At 47.1% G+C, this 18,265-nt stretch overlaps 1 protein-coding gene across 1 annotated transcript in view; it reads right to left on the bottom strand.

Moving 5' to 3' along the window:
* The window catches only part of DPYS (dihydropyrimidinase), a 552,352-nt gene extending 534,397 nt beyond the window's left edge, over window positions 1-17,955 (bottom strand). The window contains exon 1 of the mRNA XM_078686894.1: window positions 17,422-17,955. Coding sequence (XP_078543020.1) covers window positions 17,422-17,679 — 258 coding nt within the window. The 5' untranslated portion in view covers window positions 17,680-17,955. The remainder of the gene's footprint in view (window positions 1-17,421) is intronic.
* Window positions 17,956-18,265: the final 310 nt, after the last annotated feature.

The raw sequence follows: 18,265 nt of genomic DNA, 5'->3' as shown, positions 1-18,265 counted from the left end.
ACCTACGGTGGCCCCATGTGTTCAGCTACCATCCTAGCAGGTGAGCAACACTAGGATGCTGTACACTCTGTCGCCCTGCGTGTGACGTTGCCAGCTGCATCTATACCGGTCTTTAAATGATACGCTGCACCTTCCCCACAATAAAAAATATACACACATATATAGTTTGACAAGCATACGGGGCCTTCAAAGGGGACGTGCAGTGAAGGGAAGAAAGTAAACAGTTTTGTTTACCTTCTCCTGCATCAGTGACAATCACCACAAATAGACATTCTAAAATATTGCTGTTTGATGACGTCTGCTTGGGTTTTTGCGGCATATTGTGACAACACTGATTGTACTGACCCATATAAAAGCCAACAAATCTCTTTAATACCTTGATATACAGGGTTGGCTACCTGTCTTAGGGACTACCACTGCATTATGCTCGCAGGAAGTAGGTGGGGAAATGAGGCATGAGAAATGTGTATGGTAGGCAATGAAGAAAACCCCATCTACAAATGCACAGTCCTTTTCCTTTGTTCCAGTGGTTGGACATTGTTCGTTGTACCCCCCGCACTGACTCTTGACAAACTGTTTCTTGTTCGCCCCGCGCACAATTCCCAAGGGTCTCACTGTTGGATTCTGGGAAATGAAGTCCCTCTACACAACGGGACTCAACGCAGGTGTGGAAATTGGCTGAAAGGGGGAGGAGCGTACCTGCTCCAACAAGGTACATGGGGGTTGAACTCACCACTATGCTGTGAATGCACAGTTGGGACGCTTTGGGCGCTGAGGAAGGCAGTGGTCTGCCGAAATGCATTCGCCAGTTTTTTCATTAAAGTTGCTTCCAACTGTATCCTCCTGGGTCTCTGCCTCGTTCCTTTGGAGGGAGTTTTGTGTTCATATATATATGTGTGTGTGTGTGTGTGTGTGTGTGTGTGTGTGTGTGTGTGTGTGTGTGTGTGTGTGTACGTGTGTGTGTGTGTACGTGTGTGTGTGTGTGTGTGTGTACGTGTGTGTGTGTGTGTGTGTGTGTGTACGTGTGTGTGTGTACGTGTGTGTGTGTGTGTGTGTGTGTGTACGTGTGTGTGTACGTGTGTGTGTGTGTGTATATGTGGATTCTGTATGGCGAGAACCTAACCAAAAGGCAGCACAGCTCTGTACAGTGTCAAAGGCAAGCAGTCACTATTCCAAAATGACAGCCTTTTTGGCAACCCGAGATCAGCATCTGACAACAGATCACTCCCATGTCCTTCCACAAAACGGATGCCAATGGAAAAACTCTGAGAACATGTGATCCACAACATTTGGAACAGTTTGAACCGGATTTGTAGACAACAAAAAAAGATTGTTCTAAGCTCAAAAGGAAACTCAAGAATGTCCTATGCCAGGCCTTCTCTGGACTCACTCCTGGACCTTCTGACCCCTGGATTTGTGTCAGCTGAGCCGAACTTCCCTACCAACTCTGGGACAATCTCAGTCGATGTCAACAAAGAGGCTACTTATATCCGCCACTTACAACAGGAGCTTCAAGGCAGTCTTCCAGAAACTGAGCTTATGTGCTTTTCTCAAAGGGGGGGCTTTGAGGGTATCGGGTGTGTTTCTGCAACGCTAAATCTGATCCACTCCTTAAAAAGAGCAGCAATGGCGATTCTGCCAGAAACCTCTGGCCACCATGGGGACATCAAAACACAATGCAGTTTCGTGATGCATGCACTGCACAAGCATTAGACAACAGTTTACACCTGCTGTTTGTAGACACCCCAGGGGGCTGGACAGAATAGCATGCGAGGCCCGCCCTGTAGACTGCACTCTGTAGCAATCTCTAATGCAAGATTACTGATGGAACAGTTTGTGCCTCAGTTATACGGACAGTGATTTTCAAGACCAGCTTATCCAGCACAAAGCACCACGCAACAAACTGGTGCCGCCTCACAGCTCTGCTCTTTATAACACAGACACATCACGTTAGACAAAGCAGGTCTCACTTTCAATCAGCTGTTTTTTCGCCAACATCTGGGAATGGCCTCCAGAGTCGTTAACCAAAGTTTGTATTGCCTGCAGCGTCGAAAATGGTCTAGAAAGATGGTTTTAGAAAAAGGCACATCGCCACTGAGTGGCTGTCAGAACCTGGTGAGCCTGGTAGAACATGGTGGGGTCAATGCGGTTCCCAGTAAACCAAAGTCACAACTGGTCCTAACCGGTACTGCCTTGGCTGCACAAGTAGAGGGGTGGAATAATCTGCAGGAATTCAATATGGACGCCTGCGCTCATGCATTCCAAGTATTTTTGCTAAAACAAAGGTGTACTTGCTGCATGGCTTCACAGAGGTGTCCGGAATACCCTATGTGGTACCAAATTTGGGGCACTTGAATTTTTTGGAACTCACAATTGGCTCATTACAAGCTACAACCATTAAAATTCGCCACACAGCCCCGAAAACGCGAGCCTCCTATTCGCCTACGTGAACACACAATCACTGAAATTAAAATGTAAAACTGCCGGCCCTCTCTATCCTAGAACACCCGTATGCTACCAAAAAAGTGCCGTTATACTAGTAATATACGTGCATCACCTCTTCTGAAAAGTGCTGGTACTCTCAAATTATAGAAGTGCCTGCCTGTCCATCGTAAGCAATGTGTGTTACTAACACTGCCGCTGCAGGGTGTAAATACTACACATGGTTTTTCCCTGTAGGGTGTCAGAAGATAAGTCTGTTGTACTATCCTGTGTACAAGTTACTGCTGGTGCTGTCTTACAAGAAACCCTGCTGCTGCCCCTGTGAAAGCTTGAACTGTAGATGTGTGCTAGTCTGCACTTGTACAGCGCTCTCGACGCAGCAGCAAGAGAAACATCTGGAGAGAGGAAGCCAGCTCCCAACAAGCAAACAGCACTTAACCCGGGACATAGGGCAGCAACGAGCCAGGTCACTGCCCTCTGTCCTTGGGACAGACAGAGAGCCGCCTGCACTTGGAAAGCCCTTCCAACCTACTGGGAACAAGAGCGAGTGGTCTTAGGTTACGAATGTTCTTAGGTCTGACAAAGAACGTATAATGCAAGCCTTTGCCTACTTGAGACACGATGCTCTATTAGAGACGGGCCCATGTGGAACAGCAGGGCTGAAAGAGGCACGCCAAGCGCGTGAGCTTACCCCATGGTCCTGCCTTCGGAAGCAGCCGGACCAGCTTGCAGCTCTGCCCAACTTTCTTTTCCTGAAGTCTCGAAGAGCCGCTGCGAGCGAAGTGAAAGCGAGTCACTTCCTGAAACAGCACGCCCGCCTCCGCGAGCTCCGAAGGGGTGGCCTCTGCCTGTCGTGACATCAAGGCAGACAGGGCGCACCTCGCCGCTGCCGAGGCTGCCTCATGGTGGGAGGCCGTCTTAAAGGAACATTGTCATTTCCACCGAGGTCAGTATCTGCAGGAACACACTGATGCTTCAGTATGAAGAAAGAAACCTTTGTTTAATTTCCCACACCAGGAAACAAGCGGGAGGGGGAGCAAGGGAGGTGCCGGCAATGCCGGAACAGACTCGGGGGCGTTCCCGGCGTCGCGTGACGTCGGCAAAAGCCAAAGAATGTCGGGAACGCCCCCGTGTCTGGTCCGGCATTGACGGACAGGCCCCTCGTCCAATGGCAAGGCTCCATTTACGGAGCCAGCCAATGAATGAGGAGGGCCGACCCAAAGCACACTACAATTCTCATCAGGTTTTCGCCTGCGCGAAAAAGATGCGCAGAGCGCATCTTTTTGGCGAGGCAAAACCTAAAAAACGAAATACAACAATTTTTTTATTGGTATGCCTGGTTAAATGAGGCATTGATTTGTTTGGTGCCAAGACATGTCTACTAATGTTCGTGATAAGGCTTTGCATCAACAATCATAAGCGGTAGAGTGTGCACGCCATGCGGGGTGCCAGTGACCCCCTCCACAAAGTAGTGATAAGAGTGAGAGAGCGCAAACTGATATAAATGTATGAGTACATCACACTTACCTATAGTAAGCACAAGTCATGATGAGAAATGCCATGAGTGCTAATAGTATCTGAAATTATATTCTAAATGTATAGCTAATATAGAGATTTAAGTAGAAGTGGAACTAATACAGAAATGTGTGACATTATATGATTTTATTAGACGTGATTATTTTGAATCTATGTCGTGTAGCTGTTAACATATAAGATGGTCTGTGGTAAAACGCAGAACGTGGTAGGCCTCAGGGCCAGAGTTGGAGCTAAAAGGGAAGGTGTTTCTTTTCACGACACAGATTGTTTAACGTTTTTGGTCATTGCATTAATGGGCCATGATTTAGAGTAATGTTTTCTAAATAATAGAATAAGAGTTTTAACATGCTTTAATTAAATGAAGAATTTGAATGCTATAATCATAATGTGAAATATTGTAGGCCTGAAATGTTTTAGCATTGATTTACACGTACATGTCTGGGCTGAGAAATGTTGCAAGCCTTTTTAGAAGTCTATGAGAGTTGGGTTCTTGGCGGCAGATATCTGTCTGCAACAGGAAAGGGGGGATCCAATTATAAGTGAATGAATAGAGGTCTGTTCAGTAGACGGCCCAGACATGGAGGAGGGTTCTGGAATGTTTAAGGGGTATCAGCGGGCCGGAGAAGAGACTGAGAAGCAAGGTCAACTCTAACGTCTGAGGCCCAATACAAAGCATCATGGAAAAAGCCTGAAGTTGCACCACGTGAGAGGCGTTTCGCAAGGGGCGTCTCAAATGTTGTTGACTGTTTTGTATTAGGGACAGCACCCCTGGGTGGAGTTAGAGCAGAGACCTGAGGACCCTTTAGAGAGCGGATGGGTAGGCAGTGAGGGGTCATGACTGGAGAATTTTAGGTTTTCACCAAGAGACTTAGAGTGGGTGACTTCCCTTGGGGGTCATTCATTGCTGACACCTTTGTTAGGTTGGGATTTGGTTAAGTAGGGATACCATCTAGAACAGGGTAGGGACGCCTAACCTGTGTTTGTTTCCTCCAACCTAAATGAAGGAGAGATATGCGTCTATGCTGATAGCTTTGCTATTTTTAGAACTTGTGTTAGTGATTTCTGTTGCTCGTCTGAGGGCTTTTCGAGAGCACATGTATGTAATTGGACCTGTGTATCTCGTGAATCTCATTCTGAGATGCTTGTATTTGCAGCTCATTATATCTTTACAATAAACTTTTGAAACCTAGAAGTTGTCCGTGATCTTTGAGAGTAGAGTCCTTTCTTGGGTGAACTAATTTGCAGATAGGTGTACTGTTTCCTTCCAAGACAGGCAATAAAGGTTCAGTCGACCAGATCGAGGTTTGGATCAATAGATATAAGGTATCGATCAAAATCTCGCCCTTTCAGTTGGTAGCTATAGAGGATGGTTGCCTTCTTGAGGACGGTGACCTAGGCCAGGTTAGCTTACCCCAAGGCCCCTAGAAATCGATGATCGGAAGAACAGCCCGCAGATGAAGATCCGGATGACGTGAGACAGAAAAAGCAGCAGTATCAGAGAGAGTGAGTATAAAGGGTTATGCGTGTTAGATTGCGGTGTTTTTGTATTGTATCTATGTTGTAATGTTTGGCGGAGTTGAATGTCTGTAGAGTGACTGTGGAACAGGTTGTGAGCGCGCGCAACCGGTGGAAATCTTAAGTTCAAGGAGAGCTTAAGTGGTTCGGGTGTATCGGACACCCAGAGTAATTGTCAACTAGTGTGAAGGGGGTCATGAGGTACCATTGATCACCCGAGAGACCGAGATAGGGGGAACGTAAGAGTGAGTGCGTGAGTAACGGACGCTGGTCGGAAGTTACTGTGTGTGTAAGTAACCTATCAGAGAGACGATAGACATCTCGTCAGTTGTGTTGACAATTACAGATAGACTGTGGACGTACAGTCGAGAGAAGTGACCGCTTGGTCGGAAGTAGTCATTTTTCAGTGTATGAATGGGACGCATGCATAACCGGGAGACGAGTTGAGAAAGGAGGGGTGCTGCTGCGAAGCGGAGAAAAGAGACGTCAGGTGGTGTCGCGCAGTGATTGGCTGACCGGAGAAAGACCGCGCTGTGATAGGCCAGCTAGCGAACACGTCATACAGGGTCGCGACGTGATTGGCCAACAGGAGAAAGACCGCGCTGTGATAGGCCAAGCTAGCAAAGCCGCGACAGGATTGGTGGAGTGTCATCAGGAAGTAAACAGAGTAGCGAGGCTGGATTTTGTGCGCATAATTATGAAGTGTTTTAAATGGTTGAAAGCGCTGTTTAAGAAAGAGAGGAGAGGATCGTATGAAGGGGAAGAAGCCCCGCCGGAGGGTACGCCAGCTCGTTATATGGCAGTAAATGTTGGGTTGCATACGATCCTTTGGATATCAGAGTGGAGTAAGATTACTGAAGGAAATGAGGAACTGACGTTCCCGAAGTACGGGACGTTCAGATTAGAGGTGTTACATCGATTGAAATCAGTCATGACCTCAAAGAGACCCTTGCCTAGACCAACCCAGTTTGAAGCCCTTGAGGCATGGCTTAGGGCAGCGCATGAAAGGAATATGAACAGACGGCAAGAAAGGGTGAAACGCTCGGTAAGGGCAGTACAGGATGCCAGGTGGGATGCGGATGCTAAAAGATGGAGAGTGCATAATTTGGAAATAAATAAACTGTACCCAGTGTTAGAGGCGCCAGTAAATAAAAGCCCCATAGAAGAAGATGACGAGAGCGAAACAGAGGACAGCCTGATAAACAGATTACTGACAGACAGGCCACCCCCGTATAATAGAGCAGGGGGAGAGGTCGAGAATACTGAAGGAGAAAAGGGGGGCAATGCAGGAGAGCATAGACCGCTTCCCAGTTCAGAGTGGGATCCTGAGCCAAAGAAAGAGTTGCTCCAGCCTAGTCAGGTGCAACAGGTGGTCGGTAGGTTTGTGGTACAAAGAGCGCCGGAAACGGAAAGCGCCACATCCTACCCATTGCCAGATGCACTACAGGTACCTGTTACCATAGGTCCTATAATATCGATATATGACCAAGAGAGAGCAAAAGGGGAAGAACGGAAACGGAAAGACAGAGAAAGAGCAGAGCAGGCAAGGAGGAACGATACCACTAATTCCCCAAGTCAGATGCCGATACCCAGAGAGTGGAGCACCCCGATGCACACAGCAGGGGACCCAGGAGGAGATCCTGGGGGCCCTAGATGGCCAATGGATCTGAGGGGATCTGGACGAAAATCCTTTCAAGAGCTAAATGAGTACATGAAGCAGTGGGATGAGGCAGTGAAGGCTCAAAAGTGCACCAATGCTGCAGAAGCAGAGAGGGAAAGTCAGGACAGCAGAGCACGGACTCACTGCGGGGCTGGGGAGAGTAGCCCGGAGTGGGACTGTAGAGGGAGTAGGGGAGTCACCCATTGGGCCCGGAATGGAGGTAGAACAGACCTGGAAAACGGGGGCCCCGGGAGTGAAGGGGTGGCGTGCCCAATACTCAGTGAAGGGGAGAGGAGAGCGCAAGAGTACAGGAACAGCTTTAAGTGTCCACACTGTGTGCCTGGCACCAGAGAACAGAATGGGAGTTGTGAGAGGTCGCACCATAGTCCCTGTGATGACAGAAATGAGCGCAGCCCAGGGAATATGGGGAACCAGGAAGGATCGTATCGGATACTGAGCGATACGAGGCAAAGGGAGTGTAGCGACCAGAGGGAAAATAACAGAGAGATGTGCGGTGAAAGGAGAGAAGAAGACGAGAGTAGGCAGAGAGAGAGTAGGGATAAAAGGCCCGTGTTCCATCACCTTCCAAGATTGGATGGCCGAGCATGGGACCTGGAGAGATGGGAGCAAGGGAGGCCACCCATTAATTCTCCTGAGCCCAAACGCAGAGCTCGAAGTTGGGATGGTAGGGAGACCAGTGAGCCCCCTTCAAAAGACATATTGCGAGCTGAGATAAAAGCCAAGAGACTTGATGTCTCCAGCTTAAGGTCAGATCTGGATGACATGGTAGATGGTACCCTGCCTTTAGAAAGAATGGAAATGTATGAACAGGATGAAATACTGTATATGGCAAAGGACATCACACGAAAGGCGAGAGCAGTCCATGAGAAGTTAGTCGAACTAGCAGGCAAATATATGGTGGACTTGTCAAGAACCAAAGCATTACAGGGTAACCACAGGCTACATTACTCAGATCGAGATCTAGATGAGAGGAGAACGATTGGGCTGAAAACACACATAAGGGAACTGATTACTGGAATAAGGACATGGAGGGCACTAGATAAATGGGAAGAGAGGTGGTCCAAGAAAGGGACCGGCAGAAGAAGCATGATTGGTATAACACCAGGACAGCAGGGAATAGAAGCTTACCCTTTGCGTGAAGTTGCCAATGGGAGCTATGTACATGTCCCTTGGAGTAGGGGAGATTTAGCTGCTTTTACCACATCTTTCCCCAAGTTACGAGAGAGCCCCGTGGAGTGGTACAAGCAAGTCGAGAGGTTTGTGAAGATCTCAAAAGTCCTATGGATAGATCTGAACACGCTGTTTGACATTGTAGTACCAGGAGATCTGTGGACAGCATGCAAGGTTAGCGCTGAGTGGCCCACAACGGAGCCAGAGAGAGATGCTAGGACTAATGGGCCGTCCGAGATCGTGATGGCAAAATTCGAGAGAGTGATGACTTGGCTGAAAGAGAAGGTGCCAATGCAAGACATAGATTGGGTCAGAATAGACAGAACGAGACAAGAACCCAAAGAGACAGTCCATGAATATTACGAGAGATTGCTGAAGGCGTTTAAACAGTATAGCGGCTTGGATGTAATGGATCCAAAGGACATAGGGCAATTCGTGTCCAAGTTCGTCCTGGGACTGAGACCGGATATTAGTTTAATGATTCAGCAACACTCGATTTGTTGGCAAAGTAGACCCCTAGATGAAATACTGAGATATGCCAGGTACTGCTGTGATGAGGTAGACTCCAAGGCTAAGAAACTAAAAGAGAAGCTGATGGTGGTACAATTGCAGGCAGCAGGAAAGGGGGGACCGCAACAACAGCAGCAAGGGACAGGTACAGGAGGTAAGAAGCAGTACAGTCAGAACAAGGGTAATGAGGAGAGTACTACCTTCAGACCCAGAGTAGACATAGCTACCTTGAAGAAAACGACTAGGTGCCACCAGTGCAACGAGTTGGGGCATTGGAAACGCGAGTGCCCTTACAATGTAGAGATAGGAGAGCAAGAGATAGAGGAGGAAGAGGTCCAGAGCGCACCTATGAGAGGGGCGACGCCATACCAAGGAAAGGTGCTCAAAGGGGGGGGGGCTCCTCCCCGAGCCCAGTTCCCGCAACCTCCTCGAGTAGGGAGTATGGGTAAGACCTATAGACAAATGCCCCTGTTTGTGGAAGGTGAAGAGTGCTATTATGTGGACCCATTAACCGGACAGAGAGTGGAAAGAGAAGACTGCACCCTTGGGGCAGCCTTAGAGGTAGATCAGAGGGGACCCTATGTGGAAGCAGAAGTAGCAGGGTGCCCTACGACATTTCTGGTGGACACAGGAGCCACTAGATCCACGATCAGATCAGCTGCAGTTCCAGACCTGCCCATGTCTGGAGAGACCATACAGGTGGTAGGGGTCGCAAACAGGAGAATAACCAGCCAATTGACAGAACCGGTACAGGTGAAAATAGGGAAGTACAGCGATGAGCACCAATTTGTGGTTTGCGATTCAAGCCCTGTGTGTCTGCTAGGAAGAGACCTGTTGTGCAAATTGAATTGTACTATATATTGTACACCCCAGGGAGTGGAGGTATTGACTAATGATGATGATGCAGATTTCAAAGTTGCAAACTCAAGAATATGTGTGGAGCTGTACCCTACTTTGACAGTAGACGAGCTTCCCTGGGATTTGAGAGAGACAGTGGCATCAGAGGTATGGGATTTCACTGGGGAAGAGATTGGATTAGTCAAAGGGGTGGACCCAGTGAAAATTGTAGTGAAACCGCATGCTGAGTTCCCAAGAACACCCCAGTATAAATTGACTCCAGAAACGATTGCAGGCATAAAACCCGTGATCGAGTCCATGATTAAACAGGGAATACTGAAAGAAATCGTGGGTAGTCCATGTAACTCCCCGATTATGGGTCTGCAGAAACCAAATGGGAAATTTCGGATAGTGCAGGACCTTCGAAAGATTAATAACATAGTCGTTTCATGTTGTCCAGTGGTACCGAATCCATCAGTGATACTGTTTCAGATTCCATTCCAAGCAGAGTGGTTCACTGTGATAGATCTTTGTCAGGCTTTCTTTTCGATCCCTTTGGACGAAGATAGCCATTTTCTTTTCGCATTTAAGCTGGAAAATCGCGTCCTAACATGGTGTCGTATCCCTCAGGGGTATACAGAGAGTCCATCGATCTTTAACCAGCTTCTGAAGAAAAATCTTGAAAGTCTAGTGCTGCCCCAGAAGTCAGTTCTGGTCCAGTACATAGACGACCTCCTTGTGGCGTCAGAAACAGAAGAAGCTTGCAGGGAAGATTCCATTGCTTTGTTAAATCACCTAGCTGCCAATGGGCACAAGGTGTCCCCGGGAAAATTGCAGTACTGCCTGACAGAAGTGCAGTACTTGGGACACAGAATTGAGAAAGGCAAACGAAAGGTGTCACCAGACAGGATAGAGGCGATCATGAAAATGAACGCGCCTCAGACACAGAGAGAGGTCAGGATGTTCCTAGGGATGGTGGGTTATTGCCGACAGTGGATCGTGAACTTTTCACTGAAAGCAAAGCCCTTGCAAAAACTGACGCACAAAGAGGTGAGTGATCCGGTACCATGGGACAAAGACTGTTTGATGGCGTTCCTACAGTTGCGAGAGGACCTGTGTCGTGCTCCGGCATTGGGAATGCCTGATTACAATAAACAATTCTTTCTTTACTGTTGTGAGAGAGAAGGTTGTGCGTTGTCTGTGTTGGTCCAAATCCATGGGAATGCCCGTAGACCAGTTGCTTATTTTTCGGCTACTTTAGACCCAGTAGCCGCAGCGTTGCCCGGATGTCTCAAATCCGTTGCTGCAACGGGTGTCAGCATTGAGAGATGTGAAAATATTGTTATGGGGCACCCGTTAGAGGTGTGCGTGCCACATTCTGTTGAACTGTTGATGACCAGGACCAAAACACAGCATCTGACCAATAGCAGGCTCACGCGCTATGAGCAAGTTATTCTTGCTGCAGAGAACGTGACCCTCAAGAGATGCTCTGTTTTGAACCCTGCTACCTTAATGCCACTTCCAAATGATATTGATGATGATGATGAATATACAGACCATGACTGTCTCGATGTGACTGAACTATGCACCAAACCCAGACCCGACATCGTAGATGAGCCACTGACCGACCCAGACGAAGTTTTCTTTGTCGATGGCTCATGTGTAAGAGACGAAGTTGGGCAGTTGAGAGCAGCTTATGCTGTTTGTACAATTGAAGGAGTTGTGGAAGCAGGGTGCCTGGAAGGAGTACACTCCGCTCAGGTAGCCGAGATTATTGCCCTAACACGTGCTTGCTTAGCAGGCAATCAAATTCGAGTCACCATCTACACCGACAGCCAATACGGGTTTGGGGTAGTTCATGATTACGGGCAGTTATGGTCTCAAAGAGGGTTCATGACTTCTTCAGGCTCTCCCATTCGCAATGGAGAGTTTGTGCGCTTGTTGTTAGAAGCATTGCAATGTCCAGCAAGTATCGCAGTTGTAAAGTGCATCGCACATACCAAAAATGAGGACTTTGTTTCGAAAGGCAATAGATATGCTGATGAAGTTGCGCGGTATTGCGCAGAACAAGGTTACTCTTTCACAGAGGTGGATGTGGGTGGAATAAATGTAAGAACTGAATTAGCCATGATACTGGAAACTGTTGATACTTGGGATGAACTGTCAACCATGCAAGAAAATGCTCCTGATTCAGAAAAGGAAACATGGGTAAAGGCAGGATGTGTAATGGGTGAGACTCATTTTTGGGTCTCAGCAGACGGCAGAGCAGTGTTGCCCAATGAGATGGTGAGTCCAATGGCTAGACTCATACATGGTCCCGTACACTTAGGGAGAGATGCTATGCTGAGAGTGTTTAGACAGACTTGGTACAATCCTAAGTTTAGAATAGCAGCAGAAGCAGTGTGCCAGCGTTGTGTGACCTGCCAGCAGCTGAATGTAGGGAAAAGAACACCAGTTGCGCTAAGTCACATAGGAAGGTCTGGAGGTCCATTCAACAGAATGCAGATAGATTTCATTGAAATGCCAAGATGCAACCGCCTCCGCTATGTCTTGGTGGTTGTTTGTGTGTTCTCCAGATGGGTTGAGGCATACCCTACACGTAGGTGCGACACCCTCACAGTGGCTAAGTTACTGCTTAGAGAACTTATCCCTCGGTTCGGGGTGCCGGCCTTTTTGGAATCAGATAGGGGAACACATTTTAACAGCGAGCTTGTGAAGATGATTTGTGTTGCACTGAATATCGACCAAAAGCTCCATTGCAGTTACCGACCAGAAGCCTCAGGAATTGTGGAACAAATTAATGGCACGATCAAGTCCAGAATAGCGAAAGTTTGCTCCTCAGCGACCCTGAGTTGGCCTGACGCCCTGCCATTGGTACTCATGAGCCTTCGTAGTACCCCAGACAGAAGAACAGGGTTGTCACCACATGAGGTGTTAATGGGGAGAGCAATGAGACTGCCATCTATTCCAGCTACTGCACTGTTAAATATCACAGATGATATGATCCTGGACTATTGTAAGGGGCTGTCTGACGCCATGCGTTCTGTGTCCCTTCAGGTGCAGGCTGCAGAGGTTCCAGCGTGCCAGGGCCCTTGCCATGACCTGTATCCTGGGGACTGGGTCCTGGTGAAGAAACATGTGAGAAGAAGCTGCTTGGATATTCGTTGGCGTGGGCCCTACCAGGTCATCCTGATCACAAGTACAGCTGTAAAGGTGGGAGGCCTGCCCAACTGGATACACGCGTCGCATACGAAAAGGGTTCCAGCACCTCTGGAAACAGCTCCTCTCTCGAATGGACGTCCAGCAGAGGACCAAGAAGCCATAGAAGGGGCTAGCCAAGCTGTAGAGGTGCCAGTGGAAGCAGGGAACGAGTCTGACCAAGCTGAGGACGGTCAGTACAACAGCGAAACAGAAGACGCTACAGAAGGAGAAGACAGCTGGGAGTACGAGTCTGACCCTGACAGGTCTGAAAGAGAGCGAGAACAGACCAGAAGGAGAAGGAGTAGAAGGGCACGTGGAGAAGCAAATTGGCCGCAAAGAAGAAGTTCTAGCCTGAGGTCAACTCCAGAAGCAACCCTTCCTCCGATATCAGAAGACTCAGACCCAGAAGAAGGTGCTCAGGGCGCTGAAGCACCAGACCGAAGAAGGTCAAGAAGAGTGCGTGTGCCTAACAGAAGATACTCCACACCTGAGTGGACATATCTGGCGACAAATGTCTGTGAAACCGGAGACAGGGAGGATCCGAGCGGTGGTGGTGTCCAGTTCTGAGCCCATTATCACCGTGGAAATACAACTGTTGGTACCCGGTGTCGAACAAGAAGGGTCACTAACATTCGTGCTCCCCAGACCTCCCCGCCTCAGCAAGTTAAAACACATGTTTCTTACAGAATTGAAATTCCCCGACTTTGGTACCACGATAACAGCACATGAAGAGCATACTCTTCGCATGGAAATATTGAACTATGCTATTGAAGCTGCAACCACAAATCTAATAGTCGATTGTTAAAGGACTTTGTAAATAAAGCAAGCAGAAGAAAAGAAGATTACCTAGCGCCCAGGAAGCAGAGAATTTTAGGGAACCCCTTGAGTGGATGGAGAAGGGCTAGGGTTGTCTTTTTGAACTGTGAAAGGACTTTTTGCGAAAAAGGCTGTCAGCCTCCAGCTGTGTGGATTCTAAAGACAAAAAAAGGATTGAAAGAGACTGTAAAGGAACGAGAGGAAAAGAACTTTTTTGCAAAGAGAAAGGGAAAGCTAGATTGTCTGACGAAATGGAGGCCGGCACCCCGAACCGCAGAGCTAAATGTATAATAGGTACACTAATAGTAGGAGTGATAATATTAATAGCTTTAGTGGTAACAATTTCTTATGTAAAGGGACATGAGGAAGAGGTAAAGGTAACTGATGCGAATTCTGTAGTAACACTTACACCCACTGTTGCAGGTGAGAAAAGGGAAAACACTCAAGAGAAAGCGTTATTGGCTGCAGAAGCCCGCAGGTTACATGTAGACGAGTCCCAAGGAGACTTTAGGTCAAATGCTTATGCTAAACTTTTGTATGAATACGTGGATGCCATGGAGGTTAAGGATTGCTACGTCTGCATGCAGTTGCCTGCGTCTGTAGATGAAGGAATTCGATATCATCACCTCCCTCTGACATATGGCATTACATGTAGCTTATTGCTTAGTATATTTTATGAGAGAGATAGTTTTGAATACTATTTCTCCAATTATGATTCTGTGTTGCCAGAAGTCCCGAATTATAAGCAGATGAATAAATGGGATTACTGGAAGAGTGAAGACAGATTGGCCAAGTTCTTCATTCCTTGGATTACCTTAGATACTTCACATGCCCGTAGAAATAATCTGACATGTAAGGTGTCCGAAGTCGAGAAAAAGTTCATAGGGCAGGTGGATGATCGTTACAGGAGACAAAAGATTTTGAAAAAATCAGGACAAGGGAAATTAGATTGGACCGAGGAAGAGAAGTCACACAAGAGAAAGGGTAGTAGTGGTCCAATAGCTTTAGATAAAGCGCAGAAAGGAAAGTTATGTCTTCACCGAGCCAAAACGTATTATGAAAATGTATACGTGGGTGAAGTTGACTGTGAACATGCTTTTAATTTAGAGTACTACACTAAGGATTTCCTGAAGGGAATGCAAGTGATTCCAAATGTGTATTTTGTATGTGGAAGAAATGCTTACGTGAGACTACCTGACAACTGGTATGGATCATGTTACTTGGCAATTGTCTTCCCCAAAATATATCATGCACAAGACTTATTGATCATTGAGGGCCAGACATCATCGAGGGGAAGGAGAGATTTAGGCGATGCAGAAATGGTTGGAGATGTCTTTGGAGCTATGTTCCCTCTTTTGGGAATAATCCTTAATGATGTTAAAATTAGACGACTGGCAACAGTTGTCGACAGGTTGTCTGCCAGCACTGCTCAGTCCTTAATGCTGGTAGAAGGAGAGATGCAATCGATAAGGGCTATGGTTCTTCAAAATCGGCTTGCATTAGATGTCTTATTAGCGAAAGAGGGCGGAGTCTGTAAGGCTTTGAAGGTTCAGGAATGTTGCACTTACATTCCAGACCTTTCAAAACCCCTTGAGAAAGTTATTAAGAACATAACTAATATACACAAAGAGATCGAAGACTTGAGTAGAGAAAATGTCTGGGAAAAGGTGGGCCACGGAATGAGTACAGTTGGAGGGTGGTTTTCCACCTTAGGCAAAAGCTTTATTTGGTATATCCTAAAGCCTATCATCATAATATTGATCTGTGGGATAGTATTGTGGGGATTGGTGAGGGTATTCAAATGGTACAGAGCAAGAAGGTCAGAAAGGGCCCAAAGAGAACAGTTGCAGAGATTGGCTGCCATACAAGATAATCAGTACAGGAGCCTGAGAGCTCTGGAAGCGCAGAGAATGCCAGCAATAACTGCAGTTTAAATGTTAGTGATGACCCCGAGAGGTCATCAAAGGGGGGAACTGAGAGAGCGCAAACTGATATAAATGTATGAGTACATCACACTTACCTATAGTAAGCACAAGTCATGATGAGAAATGCCATGAGTGCTAATAGTATCTGAAATTATATTCTAAATGTATAGCTAATATAGAGATTTAAGTAGAAGTGGAACTAATACAGAAATGTGTGACATTATATGATTTTATTAGACGTGATTATTTTGAATCTATGTCGTGTAGCTGTTAACATATAAGATGGTCTGTGGTAAAACGCAGAACGTGGTAGGCCTCAGGGCCAGAGTTGGAGCTAAAAGGGAAGGTGTTTCTTTTCACGACACAGATTGTTTAACGTTTTTGGTCATTGCATTAATGGGCCATGATTTAGAGTAATGTTTTCTAAATAATAGAATAAGAGTTTTAACATGCTTTAATTAAATGAAGAATTTGAATGCTATAATCATAATGTGAAATATTGTAGGCCTGAAATGTTTTAGCATTGATTTACACGTACATGTCTGGGCTGAGAAATGTTGCAAGCCTTTTTAGAAGTCTATGAGAGTTGGGTTCTTGGCGGCAGATATCTGTCTGCAACAGGAAAGGGGGGATCCAATTATAAGTGAATGAATAGAGGTCTGTTCAGTAGACGGCCCAGACATGGAGGAGGGTTCTGGAATGTTTAAGGGGTATCAGCGGGCCGGAGAAGAGACTGAGAAGCAAGGTCAACTCTAACGTCTGAGGCCCAATACAAAGCATCATGGAAAAAGCCTGAAGTTGCACCACGTGAGAGGCGTTTCGCAAGGGGCGTCTCAAATGTTGTTGACTGTTTTGTATTAGGGACAGCACCCCTGGGTGGAGTTAGAGCAGAGACCTGAGGACCCTTTAGAGAGCGGATGGGTAGGCAGTGAGGGGTCATGACTGGAGAATTTTAGGTTTTCACCAAGAGACTTAGAGTGGGTGACTTCCCTTGGGGGTCATTCATTGCTGACACCTTTGTTAGGTTGGGATTTGGTTAAGTAGGGATACCATCTAGAACAGGGTAGGGACGCCTAACCTGTGTTTGTTTCCTCCAACCTAAATGAAGGAGAGATATGCGTCTATGCTGATAGCTTTGCTATTTTTAGAACTTGTGTTAGTGATTTCTGTTGCTCGTCTGAGGGCTTTTCGAGAGCACATGTATGTAATTGGACCTGTGTATCTCGTGAATCTCATTCTGAGATGCTTGTATTTGCAGCTCATTATATCTTTACAATAAACTTTTGAAACCTAGAAGTTGTCCGTGATCTTTGAGAGTAGAGTCCTTTCTTGGGTGAACTAATTTGCAGATAGGTGTACTGTTTCCTTCCAAGACAGGCAATAAAGGTTCAGTCGACCAGATCGAGGTTTGGATCAATAGATATAAGGTATCGATCAAAATCTCGCCCTTTCAAGAGCGATTTGTGTTACTTTTACAGGCTAGTTTCCGATGCAAATAAAGATTTGCGAACAGTTTATCAACACTGTGCTTCGGTTGGTGTCACTTTTTGTGACTTTGAACTGGGCAAAGTGTTGATGAATCTGTCACTGCATTTGAAAGCAACATGCAAAGAATGCACCAAGCCATCATGCTTTTTTTTCGTTTTATGGAAATCAAACGAGGCATATATGGTGTTAAAAAACAACCAATAACAAGACAACATAATTTATCCACAATGTTCATACAAAACAGGATAAGGAATGATGAGAGGGCACGAGCCAGGCACCCAGGCACGCGTCCATGTTTACCTTGGTTCCTAGGTAGAAGTCATCCACGGACTGGGTGCCCATGAACTCCAGCTGGAAGTGTGTGTGCGTGTCGATTCCTCCCGGCATCACCAGCTTGCCAGTGGCGTCAATCACCCTCACCCCCTCGGGGGTACCAGGCAGCAGGCTGGCTCCGACCCCCTTCACCAGGCCTCCCTCAATGTAGACATCCGCAAACTGCGAGCTGTCGTCGTTCACTACTCTCCCGCCTCGGATTAGAATCCTGTCCTGGGCAGCCATCGCTGGGGCCTCTGTGGCTTCTGGTTGCTGCAGAGGGAGAGTCTCTAAAGACCCACGCGCAAGCCCAGGTCAGATGCACTTGTTCTTGAAAAGCAGGGCAGACAAATAACAGAAACACAGGTTATACTGTCTTTCTTTTAGTTCCACTTAACTAAAGTGTCACTCTGCAAAGAAACGAAGTTTGTGGCGGGCTAGCAGGGTCCTAGTGAGGGAGAGTGTCCCTGTCCCCGCTGGAGCAGCTCCCCTGTGACGGTGGCCGTCTTTGGACCTTGCTCCTGGCTTCACCAAGAATGTTTATGTGATACACTTACTGCGCGGCCCTCTTTAATCATTAGCGAGAGACGCACCCGCCAGGCCATGTGCTCCCCTCGCTCAGTCTACAGACCATGTCCGTGTCTTTGAGCCTCGAATAGAGCAGGGACTCTCCGAATAGCTCCCATTCCTCTCGCCACATAAATCAAAATAAAAGATGGCTCGCTGACGAGGCAACATTCATTTCCCAGCAGCCCCGTGCATGCTTCACAAGCACTAGCGCCGCAGACGTTTTGTCAGGCTATCTAGTTTTGATGGGACAGTAAAGTACTCG

Source organism: Lissotriton helveticus, chromosome 4_1 (assembly GCF_964261635.1).
Source record: "Lissotriton helveticus chromosome 4_1, aLisHel1.1, whole genome shotgun sequence".
Lineage (NCBI taxonomy): Eukaryota > Metazoa > Chordata > Amphibia > Caudata > Salamandridae > Lissotriton > Lissotriton helveticus.
Note: the sequence above shows the minus strand (reverse complement) of the source record. Positions and strands in the feature narration are given on the sequence as shown.